Source organism: Macaca mulatta, chromosome 11, assembly GCF_049350105.2.
Source record: "Macaca mulatta isolate MMU2019108-1 chromosome 11, T2T-MMU8v2.0, whole genome shotgun sequence".
In the NCBI taxonomy this organism is placed as follows: domain Eukaryota; kingdom Metazoa; phylum Chordata; class Mammalia; order Primates; family Cercopithecidae; genus Macaca; species Macaca mulatta.
In genome coordinates, this window is record NC_133416.1 from 83,964,420 (window position 1) to 83,981,614 (window position 17,195).

Consider the following 17,195-nt stretch of genomic DNA (forward strand, 5'->3'; position numbering starts at 1 on the left):
AATAAGTTAACAGAATGTAGAGGAGGGGTCAGCCCATAAAAGGGAAGAAAGCTTCATTATTGTGAAATCAAAACTTAAGCATGGAAAATGACGGGGTAAGGGGGATAATAGAACTTAGGCAACATCCGGGAGGATTTTAACCCCATAGTACTCGACCAGTGAGGAACTAGGGGAAAGACTTGTGTGCTAGGAGATAAATTGCCTGCTGTAGCTGCCCTGGGTGTGCCTGCCTGCCAGACACCTGTTATTGTAAGACTGCTGTTAAGTCTCGCTTTCGCCGTTCTTCGTGCCTCTTAGGCCATTCTTTGGGTTTGGACGGTTGTGCGTGTTTCTCACACTGGGGCTTGTATAACATCCTTTCTTCTTGATATTCTTCTGAATCATTTATATGCATCTTGTTACTGATTTTTATATATTTAATATTTTTTAATTTGTGTGTATTTTTTACAGTCTGCCTTAAGAGTTTGGTGGGATAAATGGTAATAAAATAATAAAAAAAAAGCTACCGATTGAAATTTTATTTCTGGTGTACTTTTTTCTTCTGTATAGTGAGATTTTACAGTCTTGTAAGTGAGACATTTTAGAACTGTAAAATGGATTAGTAAAAGCTTTTGGAATATTGACATTTTAAAAGTAATATTCTATGTTGAGAAATACATTTTAATTCCTAGTATCAAAATGAGGAATTATTTTTGTCTCAAAATGTTATTTTTAGCTTTACATTTCTTGTTAAATAATAATGCCATGTTTTCTTTCTTTTCTAGATATGGAATATATGAACGCTGTCGAGAATTGGTGGAAGCAGGTTATGATGTACGGCAACCGGACAAAGAAAATGTTACACTCCTCCATTGGGCTGCCATCAATAACAGAATAGATTTAGTCAAGTATGTATTTTCTCTGTTTTTAATTATTAAAACAACTTTTTATGGTTATAAAATTAATGGAAGTAATTGTTGTAAAAACTAATAACTTTCTAAAATTCATGGCTTTTAGAATATAGATTCTGTGTACCTTGTTTTTCTGAAAAAGAAAAATTGCTTTTAACTTATATTGAATGCTTATATTAACCAAGTACTGTACTGAGTACTTTTCCATATGTGTTTTCTTTAGTTCTTAATTCTTAATATAACCCCATATGAAATTTAACAATTGTTACTGTCCTACTGCTGGCGAAACTGAAGCACAGACAGTTTAAATATACTACCCAGTGACCCAAGCTAATAAAGATTGGAGTCAGGACCTGAACTCAGGCAGTCCTAGCTTGGTGTTCACATTCCGAATGTGGATTCCGTGGAGAAAACAGCAAAAGGAAAGAAAGTTGAAATGATAATAGGTAATAATAATCTGATTAAACTGTTCAAAACAGCATAAGTGATGAATACTTGCATAGCAAGTGTAAAATGATTTTTATCTATTACTGTTAATGCTTGTTTTGTATTAATAAGAAGTAGTTAGATCTAAGAGTCAAGATGATAGGAAATCTTAGCAAATCTTGTTTAGTAGTCTTTTGACTCTATGGACACAACATATTTACAGAAAGACATGAATTTTTGTTGTTATTGTTGAGATGGGTGCTTACTCTCTCACTCAGGTTGGAGTGTAGTGGTACAATCTTGGCACACTGCAACCTCACCTCCCATGCTCCAAGCGATCCTCCCACTTCATACTCCCGAGTAGGTTGGACCACAGGCGAACACCACCACGCCCAAGTCATTTTTTTTTTTTTTGAGATGGGGTTTTGTTCTTGCTGCCCAGGCTGGAGTGCAATGGCTTGATCTTGGCTCACCGCAGCCTCTGCATCCCAGGTTCAAGCAATTCTCCTGCCTCAGCCTCCCAAGTAGTTAGGATTATAGGCATGTGCCAATAGTAAATGACTTCTAGAGTGATTCAAGGACCAGAGGGTTGAAATGAAAATGAAATATAGGCATGCACCTGTATAAATATAGGCATGTGCCACCACACCCAGCTAATTATTTTTGGATTTTTAGTAGAGATGGGGTTTCTCCATGTTCGTCAGGCTGGTCTCGAACTCCCACCCTCAGGTGATCCACCCGCCTTGGCCTCCCAAAGTGCTGGGATTACAGGCGTGAGCCACTGTGCCTGGCCCTAATTTTTTGTATTTTTGGTAGATATGGGGTTTTGCCATGTTGCCCAGGCTGGTCTCAAACTCCTGCGCACAGGCAGTTCAACTACCCTGGCCTCCCAAAATGCTGAAATTACAGGCATGAGCTTCCGTGCCCAGATAACACAAGTCTAAAATGAACTAAATGAACTACTTGAGATGTTCAGTTAAGTGCAACACACAGAGTGTAGAGACAAATAGAATATTAATGCCAGGTAAAAGAATTCACCTTGAATTGCTGCATTTTCAGTGCAGTGTCTTGCTGTTCTCTAATTTACTTCTTGAGTGTCAAAGTTTGATGGTAAAGGTGCACTAAACATACCTCTTGGCAAATGCTGAATGGTTGCATGTTAAAATCAACATGGGACTGACACTGAAGTCAGAAATTGCCATCATATAATGAAGTTTAGGGACACAAGAATGAATCTGGACTCGAAGAGTTTGAATTTTAACTAATTCTAAACTTGAGTAGCAACATCTTAAGATTTAACATTATGGTGTACAAAGAGCGTTCGAGCACTGTCAGCTGCATGATTGCTTCCATGTCAGTAAAACACTTATTTGTGATGCTGAGTAACTACTGACTTTCAGTGGGAATATATGCTAGAAAACACAATTTTTCTGCAGTGTATTTATTGACTTTCAACCGTTATTTCTGTTTACAGCCCAGGTACTTACTGCTTTCTTTGGAGGTAACAATTGTGTCTGATTCCTTTGCCTGTCCAGGTTTTGTAATATTCTGGCTTGCTTTTCATCAGTGTCCCCTCTAGAGATGTTTGAGGTTTAAGCTATTTGGGTTTTATCTTTCAAATATTTGTTGGTATCAGTTCATTGATGGTCCCTTCTGAAAACCTAGGATCATTAGTACCCGTCAGAACATTGTTTGATAAAACCTTCTTAATATATTGAGCAAAGAGGCTCAAGATTAAAATTAAGAGTTGTGCAATCTCAGAATTTTATAGTGTTGAGCTAGGGTCTTATAGCTACAAGAAATAACATGTTATATAAATATAATACTGAGAAGTTTACAATGAAAAGTAATAGAAATTGTTCTTTTTTTAGGATGCAGAAAAGTTCCCTCTTGTGGAAAAAAAAATTGTGCTTTAGAATCAGTTTGGAAATTGCTTATTGACGTAGACCTAGTGATGATTTAAATTCTGCCATATATCAGTAAAAATGAATCTCATGAACAGTTGACTATAGAGAAGGGGATGAAATTGCTTTAGAAAAATTCCAGTTATTATTTTTAATAAAATATCATTTCCTATGAGAGTGGTTATTTTGGCTGAGCTTTACTTCTCTTTGGGTTCTAGCCTACCCATTCTCAAAGAACATTTTCAGCATTATATAATGTACCAAGTACCTTAAAAATGGATTCAGGAATAATTAAATGTTTGCATTATTAATAGTTTAATATTCTGGAAATACTTTGTTAGGTTACTTTGAACCATTTTGCATGATAGAGTGGAATTGGGCCCTTCATTGCATAATGCTTTAAAAGCACCAATTAAACAAATATTTATTTGCAGCCACAAATTTCTGAATTAAACACATGAATAATGTGTTGCATGAATAATCACAGGTTAAAAGCTATGTACATTAAGAGTAAATGCATTACTGATCTAGAGCAATAATCACTTAGAACAGTTTAAGAGTATACATATGTCAAGTATTTGATATCATATGCCTTAGAATCATTTATATTCAGGATTTATTCCATTGATTATTCCCAAAGAAAGCATTGTAATGAACAGCTAGATCTTGTTCACTTCAGAAGTTATCAAGATGTTATGACAGCAGGGTGCGGCTGCTCACTCCTGTAATCCCAGCACTTTGGGAGTCCAAAGTAGGAGGATTGTTAGAGTCCAGGAGTTTGAGACCTGCCTGGGCAACATAATGAGATGCTATCTCTCTTTCTCTCTCAAAAAAAAGATATTATGCTGTTAATATTAAGCTTACTAATCTAATTTTAAAGTTGCTATTTCTTTTTCAAGCAACATGGCTTTAAAGGCACAAGAAATAAGGCATAGTAAAGAACCTTTATGTTATATGTATATTGTTTGATTTAATTTACAGTAATCTTAAGGGAGGTTAGGCTTAAAAAGCTGAGCTACCCAAGGTAGACCATGTCTTGCCTATTCTGCAACTATTCTAATTTCAATTTTCTATATGCTACTAGTCAAATCTTTGTAGTTCTTTGAGTACCTTCTTTTTTATGTGATTTTTTTTTTTGGCATTTTTTTTCTTTTTTTTTTTTTATAACTTAAAAGTTATTTTTCTTTTCCTTATTCTGGAACAAAATAAAATGATGTATTTGACATAAAATTCTGCTAAATATGTTTTTTACACAACCACAAAAGATTATTTATTTTCAAAGGTTCAAACTAGCATGATATCTGAAATGGAAAACATATATTTACTTATTTTTCACATAATTTCTTAAAATTGAAAATGAAAGTTATTTAAATTATTATAAATTTTGTCTTATAGATACTATATTTCGAAAGGTGCTATTGTGGATCAACTTGGAGGAGACCTGAATTCAACTCCATTGCACTGGGCCACAAGGTTTAAAGTTGCTTCTGGATTTTTTTCCTTTGGTTCTTTTATTAATATACAAATGAACAACTTTAAAAAAATGATATAGGAGAGCTTATTATGCCATTAGTTAATATCATTTATATGCTAATGTTTTATTGTGAAATATTACCTATAAAGAAGCAAAAGTTTATTGTCCAAAGTTTCCCTGGCCATGGTGATATTAATTCAGTTAGTTATAAGATCGGGTTAAACTTTGGCTTTCTAAATGTAATAGTTTTGCAGCATATATATATTTACAATGAAAGAATTAGCTCATTTCTTGGAATGATTGAGATACTATTAGAATGAACATAATAGAATATAGTAATTATTTACTATATGTTAAATAAGTTATGAGTACCTCCATGCATTTCCAGACTGTTAATCTAGTTAAGACTTTTAAGAACCATAAAATCCTAAATGTGTTTTGACATGTATCTATTTTAAAATAACTTTTCAAAATACATATGTAATCTTCCCACCATACCTTATTTAAAAAAGCTCTTTCCAGAGGATCCTGTTTTAAATAACTTTATATATCTAAGTATTTATTCTTTTATGTTTTAGACAAGGCCATCTATCCATGGTTGTGCAACTAATGAAATATGGTGCAGATCCTTCATTAATTGATGGAGAAGGATGTAGCTGTATTCATCTGGCTGCTCAGTTCGGACATACCTCAATTGTTGCTTATCTCATAGCAAAAGGACAGGTAAAAAAAATCTCGGTATGGATTTTAATCAGATATTCTTCATAGTTTAAATGCCTAATATTATTGGTGTTGCATATGTAACAACCTGTTGATATTTAAATAGCACTTTCTGATGAATGAAGAACATAAATATAGTTAGTTTGATATGGAGATATTTAATGTACCTAACATAAAAGTCAGCATTAAAATCATGAACCAGATAATGATTAAGTTGGGTTTTTTATTTCCAAGAGTGATGGAAATAAAGCTCAGAAATTAAGAGAGAAAATATAAGTATCTATTTTTTCTTTATGTATTTTGAATATATCATCTGAATTCATCTAAACTTTTTTGAACTTATTTATTGGTTATTTTCTATATTAAATATCTTTTGAGAGGGATACATTTTTAAAAATCAGTTTCTGTTGTATAAGATAATGCTGCTGCTTGTCAGAAAAACATCATATTTTAAGTGGTTGTTCCTGATTTTTCTTGAATGTGCAGTGACCATAATCACATTAAATATTACCAGTTTATATAATCATGTTTTTGTAATAAATGTATTTTGTTAAAAGTAATGTCACTCAGTTTTTCTTTCATGTGTTTTTTCTGGTTATATTTGAACATTAGTTTTATAAGTAAGGATCTCATCACAAGAATTACTAAGATAGATGTATTTAATTTGTTGCTATCAACATGTATTTATTGTTAATTTAAAATTATATGCGGATTTAGAATTTGAATACTATTTCTTTTAATGAAGGCTTTATAGTATTCGTTGTTGGCAGTCTTAAGCAGTGGCAGTTGTGTTGTGCGTTATAGTTTAGGAAAAGAGGCATAGACTGATTAAGTTAATTGCTGGAAGGGGAGGGGAGTTATTGTCTATTGCTGTGTTAAAAAACTACTCCCAAAATCTAATGGCTTAAGAACCATACCAACCAATTAATACGTCTCACAATTTTGTGGGCTTGACTGAATGATTTTTCTCCTTGGCTGGTGAAATGACTGGTGGCCAGAGTTGTCTGGGGACTTGACTGAGCTGGAAGATTGACTCACATATCTTGTGACTTGATAGGAATGGCTACAAACTGCTTAACTGGGAGGCTGGGGCAGCAAGACCTTTTTCTTTCTCTATGTGGTGTCAGAACTTCTACTTTTCAATACCAGTCCATGTGGTCTTTCCAGCAGAGAAACTAGACTTCTTACATATTGGCTTAGAGCTCCCAAAAGAACAAAAGTAGAAGCTGTTTTGCCTTTTTAAGTCTTAGGTCTTGAACTGACACAGCAACGGTTTTTCTTTGTTCTGTCAGTTAAAGTGAGTTAACAGGGCCATAATCATGGCGGGAAGGGACCACACAAGGATGTGAATACCAAGAGGCCAGGTTTATGGGAGGCCATCTCTGGAGAGCAACTGCTATAGGAGGTTATTCTTGTTATTCTGCAGTTTTTTCTAGAACAAAGGTTGAAGCAGTAAATGGTGCTGTAGCACACTCACAGGGTCTTTAGTGGCCTTCCATATTGCGGAATAAATCTACACGTTCACTTTTTTCTTTCAGTTTTTAACTGGGAAAGAGAGGTAGTGTACATTTTTGTCTTCATGGTCTTTTTTTTAGCTTAGAGTTTGGATGATTTCATTAATCTGTGTAACCTCTAATATAGTAGATAGGCTATAAAATTCTCAGAGGGCAGGATTTCTACCTGTCACAGTGCTTTTGGTACAAAAAAATGCATGATGATGATAAATGTCTGAGAAATAGTTTTGTTTTCATGAGTAAATTTTTTTTATGCACACAAAGATAATACATGTTTATTATGAAATATTCAAGCATAATAGAATATGACTTAGAAAATGAAATCTCACCTCTCCCCTTGGCCATCTCTCTGAGGTTACTTCCTTTAATAATGTAGTGTATATTTTCTGAGATTTTACTCCATGTACAGATTAAACATCTGTAATCTGAAAATCCAGAATGTTTCGAAATCCAAAACGTTTTGAGTGCCAACATGATGCCACAAGTGGAAAATTCCACCCCTGACACCTTTGTTTTCTGATAGTTCATTGTACACACACCGTTTCATGTACAGTTATTTAAAATATTGAATAAAATTGCCTTCAGGCTGTGTGTATAAGGTGTATATGAAAGATGAATGAATTTCACATTTAGACTTTCGTCCCATTCTCAATATTTTAATATATATATGCAAATATTTCAACATATGAAAAAAAACACATATTCAAACACTTCTGGTACCAAGCATTTTAGATAAAGGATATTCAACATGTATACACTAATATATTGTAAAAGACACTCTTCCAGTGTGCATTGCATCATACTGTAAGGGCCCAAAGTTTTTCTCTGTGCTAGAGCACTGTGCAGTTTAGCCCCTGGATACCTCTTGAGCTCCACTTCTGCCATCTCCCTGTCATCACCGTGCTTTAACTGCACTAGTTTTTTTGCTACTTTTTCAGCAACTCTGACCTGATGTTGTCTGAGGGCCTTTTGCTTGCTGTTTCTTCTGCTGGTATATTCTTTCCTCAGATAGTCACACAGTTTCTCTCTCTCTCTTCAGTCAGATGGTTGCTCAAATTTTATTAGTTCTGATTACGTAGTTCCTAATTATAAGCAGTAATAAAATTAGCATATTTTTATTTCTTCTTCCATTTCTCTTTTACCAACTTTAGTCAATAATATTGTTTTTCTTAATGTTAACTATGTTCTGATAAATTTTTACTACATTTCTATTACTTGATTTTTCAGCTTTAGATAATTTTCTTTGATTCATGGCTACTATAGATGAGGCTCTCAGCATATTTTCATTTCAACCTTTTTCCATTTTCCCATTTTTTTGTTAATTATATCAATTTTACATTGTTAGGGTATATAACATTTTCATTCAGTTTTGTCATTCTATTCTTCACAATTGTTTTGTTTTAGTTATATTGTTAAATATATTTAGTGCTCACTACCAATTCTTTTGGATGATTTTCAGGAGAAAAAGGGGAATGCTAAGTTATGGAGCCCTGTTGATCATGGAATTCCCATAAGCTTTTGATCTGGGCTTGTTAATTCTTCCTAATAGAGAATACCCATACGTCCAGGCTGAACTTGGAAAAGAAGTACCAAGTTTTAAATCCCGACCCAAAGAGAGAAAAGGTTGAATTTCATTTTTCTTTTAGTACTCTAGAGATGTGCCATGATTTTACATTTTTTTATTTATTGATATTTTTAATACTATCAGTTTTTAAAAAGGATATGAAAAGACAACTAAGAAGAAGAAGAAACTTAAACATAAGAATTTACATGCTTGCTTTAATCAGACCTGAAATTTGGTTGAGCTTTCTTCAAACTACGGAAATTAGGAGTAAAAGAAGTCACAATAGTTACCTCTCATATAAGAAATAAGGAAGTTTGTTGTTTCTTCAGAAAACTTTTTTTTTAAGTCACAGGATTATTTTAAAAAATGAACTTGCATATTGGAAATGTTGAGTGAGGTTGCAGAAGATATTCCTGACAACACTATTAAAGTAAATCCAGAAATGGATTTGTAATGGATAAGGCATAACATTCTGTTACAGTATGCATGGTGAGTGACTAAAGCTAATGACATCCAAGGAAGTGCTTTACTTATCTAATGTAGTGGTTCTCAGATTTTTTTTTCTTCAATATGCTTGGATAATATTCACATTTGAGACATATTCCCATCGCTAACAGTGGCTCACAGAGAACTGCTGCATAGAGATAGTGTTTTACATTGTGCTTACTGTAACTGTCTCCTCTCTCTACTGATTGGTAAATTAGGTAATACAACTTGGATTAGAACTGCTTACTTAATATAATTCAGGAATGGGAGATGGGGTAGGGAAGAAGAAACTTAATATTTATTGAATATCCATTATATTCTTGGCTGTTGACTAGATACTTTGCACACATTATTTAATCTTCACAGAAATCTTATGAAGTTATTTGTATTTCACATTTTTTAATGAGGAAGCTAAGACTAAGAATTAAAGTAATTTAGCCTACAATCTCATAGCATGTGATGGAGCTAGGAATTCAAAACCATGTCTTATTCTAAAGCCAAGCCTAGAAAAGTAGATAGATAAGCATGTCTTTTCCTTTAATAAATGGTTTTTGATCATCTACTCTGCTGGACACTGAGAATATAAAGATTGATTTGAGATAATTTTTATTTTCAAAGTACTCCAGGTTAATGAGACAGATGTTTCAGGCATAGAGGATAATCAGTTCAGAATGGAGTGGGTTAGGAAAGGTAGTTTCGGAGCACTGAAACTGATAAGAGTCCCTGGTACATCAGAAAGTCTTGCACAAGGAGAATTAGATAACTAGGAAAGAGTTTTGGTTTAATGGGTGGAAGTTTTAGTTATAATTTGCTAAAGACTAAGCAAGAGTGGGGAAAAGATGGTGCCAGGGAAAGCAAAAAATTGAGTAGAAGAGGAAAAATAGTGGTTTATTACATGGTTTGACTGGGAATAGTATTTATGCATATTTATAATAATACATATCAAGTATTAAATGTTTATATTAACCAGAATTACAATAGATCTCTTGAGAGGAAAGAATAGGAAAGGCGAGTTTTTGTGATGTAGCAGAGAGGAAAGAGAAAAATTCACATTTTTTATACTAAGGAGTTTCACAATAATGCCTGAAACTGAAAAATCAAGAAGTAGCAATTCAAACGTCTTATTTCAAGATGTGGAGGTAAATACCAAAATAATGAGCCAAAAAATGGTGAAAATGGTGGGAAGGCAGGGAGATTGCTTTAGTGTTTTGCTTTTCGCCACAAACTGCAGAATCATTTAACTCTAAAAATGTACATATGTAACAATAAAAACTTTAAGTATATTAAAATGTCACTTCTTTTTATTTTTCGTTTTGAAATGCCTAGGAATAAATAGTTTTGTCATTCTCTCTTACGCATTAGTGTAAACAAGTTTTTCAGAAACTTCAATCACTTAACCTGTCTTTTGTGGTTGAAAGGTCAGAAGAGGTTAAGAATTTTAAATGTGAAACATTGAAAGTCTGATTAAAATATCTTAAAAGGGAATACTGTGAAAGCATGATATATGTTAACTAGAGTATATAGTGACAAGAGTTTTATTTTAAAGTTAAGAAAGAAAAAGTTTCATACATTATCCTTGATTGAGTAGTATTATATTTGCTTCTCCTGTTATATATAGGTTAGATTTTTCCAAGCAGATTTGATTATGAACTTATAATTTAACTGTCTTGACTTTTTTCTTTTTACTTTATCAGGATGTAGATATGATGGATCAGAATGGAATGACGCCTTTAATGTGGGCAGCATATAGAACACATAGGTATGTAATGACTATAAAAAACTTATTCAGGCCATTTCAGCATAATGCAATGTGAAGTAAGAGAGGAAAAAGCAGTTAATACTATACTCACTAATATTTACAATTTTTATTATGACTATAGTATACATAAATTACCATTTTGGATGTTTTGGTGTCTCTGCTCTCTCTCCCTCAGTGATTAGAGCTTCCTTAATCTATTTCTCTTTTAACAATTTCTAAGAAAGGAAGTTCTCTTTTTTAAAAAAGTGATTAATTTTTTCATGTGATTTACATATTGACAAATTTACTGTACTAGTAAGTTGTCTTAGATTACTTTTGGAAGACTCCAAATTTCAATTTAAAAAAATTTTATTCTTTAATTGTATACGTATTAATGACATCCATTTCTAAGTCAAAAATACAAAATGTCAGGACAAGTTGCTTATCCCCTGAAACTATTAATACATTACTTTATATAGTGTTGTACGTACTTAATACTTCATATTAGAATATTGTCTCATTATTGATTGTAAAGTTGTTGAGTAGGTTAAAATAGAAGTGTTCCAAAATGGAATGCTACTGTAAGCATAATCAGTTTAGTATTTGTAATGATTTCTATAATTGAAATTAGGGTTGTTGTTGTTGTTTGTTTGTTTTTTTTTCCTTTTCAGTGTGGATCCAACTAGATTGCTTTTAACATTCAATGTTTCAGTTAACCTTGGTGACAAGTATCACAAAAACACTGCTCTGCATTGGGCAGTACTAGCAGGGAATACCACAGTCATTAGCCTTCTTCTGGAAGCTGGAGCTAATGTTGATGCCCAGAATATCAAGGTAAAAAATATTCTGTATTGATAATACTGTATGAAATGTGGCTACTAATATATGAAGTCTGTAATAAAACAAGTTTTTCATAGACTATCAGAGTTGAAAGAAACTTCTTCAGTAAAAGTTTATAGTTAAACCACATTATGCATAATACATTTTAATAATTCTTTGGCTTGGTTATTTTATTGTCTTATTTTTTAAAAGGTCAAGAGATTTAAATTTGATAAATGCCTTTATGGTGTTTATAGGAGGACCCCCACCCCACCATGGTGGACTAATCCAGGAAAAGTTGCAATATTATTTAAGAGCCAAGCACAATTAACATTTACTCTCGAAACATTTAGAAGTCAGTAAACATTTTATTAATACATGCAATAAGATTCTATTGCTAGTCTCAAATTTTGGTTATTTCTTTTCATTTTTAAAGCTTCAGGATGCACCGTGTCTTTCAGCAACGAACTTGTTCTGTAAAATTACTTTAAACATCATCTTTTAATAATGTGCATTCATAAGTAACTGTACCCATTGACAAAGGTTCTTTAATTTTGGCTATAATTTATAGTATTTTCTGAGTTATGTTTCTTAAATTTCTAAGGGATATGTGCTAATTAAATATGAAGGGGGTTCAAGACACATACTAATCTGAAATGGCCAATCAAAAAGTAGGTTGTCTCCTGCTGGATCAGGGTATCTGTTTATGTTCCAATGAATAGTTTGTTCTTCCTTGATTCAGTTACTGACTAGTTTTATAGAGCATAATTTATTAAGCTTATCAATTTTTAGAGATAGTCTAATTACAAACATTTACTTAAAAGTAAATTAATATTAGAAACTGTAAGATATTGATAAAATCATATGTTTTTTTCTTTCTTTCCTTTTAAAAAAATTTCAAATCTTCTTGTCCCTAACAAAAGTGATCAGAATAGTTCCGTATCTGCCACTAAACATAGGGAAAGAAGAAAGTCAGCATATCATAGTGCCTGATACTCGATGGGCACTCTAGGTATTTATTGACTGAGTAAATGAAGATTTATGTAGTCTTGAGTTTTACCGAAGGTAGTTTTCATGACTGCTAGGATACCTCTCTGCCACTTCAGAAATTATAGAGAAAGAAATGTTTGCTTTTTAAATGTTTTTAAATAGGATGCTCTTAAAAGTTTATAACACTGGAATGAGTAAATTAGCTGACCCCAGGTCTGAAGGTTAAGAAAAGAGAAGTTTGACTAAACATGATCAATATACCTATAAGAAAATTATGTGAGATTACCTCATGTTTTATTACCTGAATTAGAGTGTTACTACTTTTTTTCTCTTTGCTACCAGACAGCCATTCCTGAGGTGATCATGTGCATTTAAAATACATTTAAAGATACTTAGTATTATTGAAAAAACAGGATTAATTTTAGTTTGGCAAATAGTAAGACTCTGTAGACCTTCTGTCAATAGCCATATCAGTATACAGAAATTACAGTAATACCAAAGAATTATGACAGTAAAATGACTACACAGTTCTGGAGTTTGAAACTAGTGTTGTATATTTTTAGAGCTTTTAAAAGTATATTTTCTGTTCATATAAAATTAGGTTAAATTCAGTCACAGTCATTGGGATTTGAGGAATGGTTTTTAAATTCAGTGTCTTTTCAAGCAAATAATGAAGACTTGTACTTCTCATTAGCCATTGCATAAACTTTTAAATTACTCTTAGTAAAATGAATACAGCAAATTTCAACAGAAAGTTAATGGTAAGAGTAGAGATATTTAAAATTATTTAAATGATTTTGAACTTTGTATTTTTAATGTTTTATAGGTTCAGGCACAAGAGTTATTTGGTACCAAGAAACAATGAAATAGAATGTAGCTTCCTTAACTGTTGTAGTTCATGTGGATACTTTCCAGAGTCTACAGTGTCTGTAATTGAGCTAATTATTATACCTTAAAGCTTTTATTTAAATTCAATTTTTTTTTCTAGTTATGTTCTTTTTATTAATGTTTAAACTTTATCTGTCACATGTAATCAAGGTTGGCTGTTGACAAAAAATTTTTTTCATGTAATTCCCTGGTAGCTTCTGGAGTGATGGTACTTCTAAAGAAAATAAATGGAATTTATTGTATTTGCTCAGGGAACATTTATACTTTCAGGAGAAAAATTATCTGTATCTACACTGGTGACAAAGTAGATTTTTGTTTTAAAAGCAATTTGTATATAATTAAAAAGATGAAATGACTATCAAATGCCTTTTTTTAAAATGGGGATCTGCCTCAGAGGCATTCCCAACGTACTTAAGTCATCACCTTCTAATAGAAACCATGTATTTATTCATTTAACAAATTCTTGTTCAATGGTGGGTGGTGGGGAGTCACATTGTTCAAGACAGATAAGGTCCCTGTTCTTTCAGAACATACATTCTGTTGAGGAAACAGCCAATAAGTGAATAATAATAAAAGGCAAATGTGATAGAGGGACTGGGATGGAAGGACCACATCCGGTGAGAGTGATTTGGGAATGCCTCTGAGGAGATGACATTTGCTTTCAGAATTATGTAATGAGAAGGGATCAGTTATACAGAGATACATGGGAAAAAAATTCCCATGTAGAGGAACATGCAAGTGCGAGGTCTTAAACAGGAGTGAGATTGCCATGTTTGAGGTGCAGAAATAAGGACAGTGTGGCCAGAGTACAGTGAGCAAGGTGGTGAAGTCACTTGGAGAGAGGCAGGTGCTATATCATGCAATGCAATGAAATGATGAGGAGCTTTAATTGTGTTCTCAGTCATGGGAAACAGTTGAAAGGATTTATGTAGGCTGATCATATGATCTGCTTTTTGTTTTAAATATTTTTTAAACATTACTTTGGTTGATGTATGGAGAATGCATTGAAGAGTTAGGCAAATAGAAAAGATAGAGATTGGTTAGACTGTTGCAATAAATCAGACAAGTGATAATGTTAGCTTAGCCTAGGATCAGAGGAGTAGAGGTAGAGAGAAATGACTGCATTTGGAGAGGATATTTTAAAGTAGAAATAAGAAGGTAGATTAGGTATAGGGATAAAAGAAACCATCATTGATGACTCAGGTTTTGTTTTGGGTAACTGAGCATCTTGTGATATCACATGTTGAGATTGTGAAGACTGAAGGAGAAGTACTTTTTGTGGTGAAGGTGATAGGAATTGGTTCTGTTTGGTAATATTTAATATGAAGTGGTGTCTTTTAGCTGTGTTAACTATTAAGCTAATTAAGTAAACTTAAATTGCTGCCAGTTTTGAAAAGGAAGCATTTATTTAAGAAAATACCTACAATATTTGTCCAGGAATTTAACCAAATTTATTTATACCTATATATTTTTCCATTTTTAAGTCTTAAGAAAGAATAATAATGGATTATAACAAGAAGATGCAGCCTGCAAATCTGGCTATGGCTTTAATAGCTATAAAAAGTTATATTTTTCAAAGAATATGAAAAATTACACTGTGTTATAATAATTCTATAAGATCCCCTTTCTCTAAAATACCTATTTTCTATATATAAGTTTCTTAGAAATCTTTCTTTACATTAACTAGAGATTCCTTTACATATTAGTTGCTCAGTTCTTTTCATGTATAAACAAATGTTCCTTTATCAAAATAAGATAGAACTTACTTTAAAGACAATTTATACTAAATGATAGGTAACTTTAAAATTGCTGTTTTCATCTTTAGAAGGATCAGAAATAGCTGTATACTCTAGGTTTCTTTTATCTGGAGTCCCCCCAGTGGACTTTGGTTGGGGAAGGTGTGGGTCCATGGACCCCTGAAATTGTTGAAAAACAGTTAACGTGTATCAGCATTCTTCTGGGAAGAAGAAAAGTGGCTGTCATCAGAAAAGACTCAAAAGAATTTAAGAACTAAGCCCATAGATAATAGCTACATGAAATAAATTTAAATCTCTTCTTGTAAAGCAACAACAGGGGAAACAAGTGATTTGGAATACTGAGAATAGGAAACAAAACACAATTATGGCCTACCCAGTAATCCCTTTTGTGGTAGTATCTCGTTTGTGATTAAAAAAATAATAATCCTTAGCATATGTTTTTGGTTATACTGATAAATTTAGATGAATTGAGTTTGGGAGGAACAGTTAATCTCTGAGTGCTGCCCAAGCAGTTATAATCTTTTCTTTCTAAACTTATCAAAGGACATAGTTTTTAGCTTGTACAGAATGTAAAATTACTGAGCTCTGTTCGTTAACGTATCGAAAGACCTCTTTTATAGTTTCTTGAAATGAGGTAAGAAACTGTTTTTAGAAAATAGTTTTGTATTACCTCTTAAATACCTGACCTAGATGGTCTCCAAGGAAATTTTTTTTTAAATTTTGACAATGAAATTCAACCTTACATAGGTGAAATGTTGAGTGATCTTACCCCCAACCATAATGTTTATCTGACCAAAACCTTTGAATAATTTCTTTTATTAACAGTTACATAGTCTATAATTACTCCATGTAAATTCTTGCTGTTGTTGCTATTGTTAGTATTATTTATTATTTTGGCTGAGACATGGAGTGATCAAATAAAAACAGACTTCACTCAGAACCCTGGTTTCAATATACTTCCTTAAATGAATTGAGTGTTTATTTTACCAGCTGAATAAAATAACTATACGAAAATAGTTAGATGACTAGAGGAGTAGTTGAAAGATATTTTAAAGCTCCCTCAATCTTTTTGTCTAGGCAATCCTTAGGTGTCACATGGCCCTCTAGTGGAAGGGATGCTCAGCTGGACCGAGGCAACTGCAGGATATTCCCGGGGAGTTGTTACCCAAGGGATTGCTTTTATTCAGGTAATCTTTATAGTTTGGATTAATTAGTTGGTTCTGACAACTTAGGTGATGGAATTTTGGAATAGGTAAGGCTATATTTTAAAGTAAATATCCCTATTTGTGGAAGACTCCTAGATTAGCCCATTTCTTACTAAATACCATTGATCTTTATGTTAAAGGATTGATTGGGCTTTTTGTTGTTATTGTTGTTTTGTAATAGTTGTTGCTGTTGGTGGCAGTGGTGTGTTTTGTTGTTTATTTTTATTTTTTAATATTAAAAAATAAACCCTATACTTGATAAGTAATCATTCCTCATAAATAAGGCACCCCAAGGCTCTTTATGGCTTTATTCTTTTTGACCTTGTTTTTGGAAATAAAATTTCAGTGTTTTTTACTTTTTAAAAGTAATTTTGAATATTCATCTTTCCATTCTTGAAACTTTGGTAAGCATTTAAAGTTTCATTTTTCTACTGGAAGAAGTAGATAAATAGTGGAAGACATTAAATAGAATGGAAATGTAGGTGTCTGACTGATTTGCAAAAGGAGAAATAAGATTTTAAATTTTAAATTAGTTAAAGGCAAAAAGAAGCATAGACCTAAAATTGGGAATGCTTATTTGTTTCTTACTTTGATACATTTTATTCCTATCAGGTAAATTCCCTGGCATTCTTTTTCTTAGGATTAAAGGGGGATACAAATTCATAACTTGAATTTGTTATTTTTAAAAATCGTTTCTCATTTACTTTGGAAACTTCTGGATGGGTGAATGAATATAAATCAAGAATGCCAGAACAATAGTGATAGAAGTAGAGACTGACTTTTCCTTTTCTTTCCTATTCTCTTCTGAAGACTCTTATCA

General features: G+C 32.6%; 1 protein-coding gene across 3 annotated transcripts in view; it reads left to right on the forward strand.

The window, feature by feature from the left end:
- ZDHHC17 (zinc finger DHHC-type palmitoyltransferase 17) overlaps nt 1–17,195 on the forward strand; it is an 88,650-nt gene that overhangs the window by 39,712 nt on the left and 31,743 nt on the right. For 2 of the 3 annotated variants that reach the window (NM_001260892.1, XM_015152294.3), the window contains 5 exon segments: nt 765–887; nt 4,616–4,693; nt 5,273–5,417; nt 10,673–10,737; nt 11,388–11,550. In NM_001260892.1, the coding sequence (NP_001247821.1) occupies nt 765–887; nt 4,616–4,693; nt 5,273–5,417; nt 10,673–10,737; nt 11,388–11,550 (574 nt within the window). 3 annotated transcript variants of the gene reach the window in all.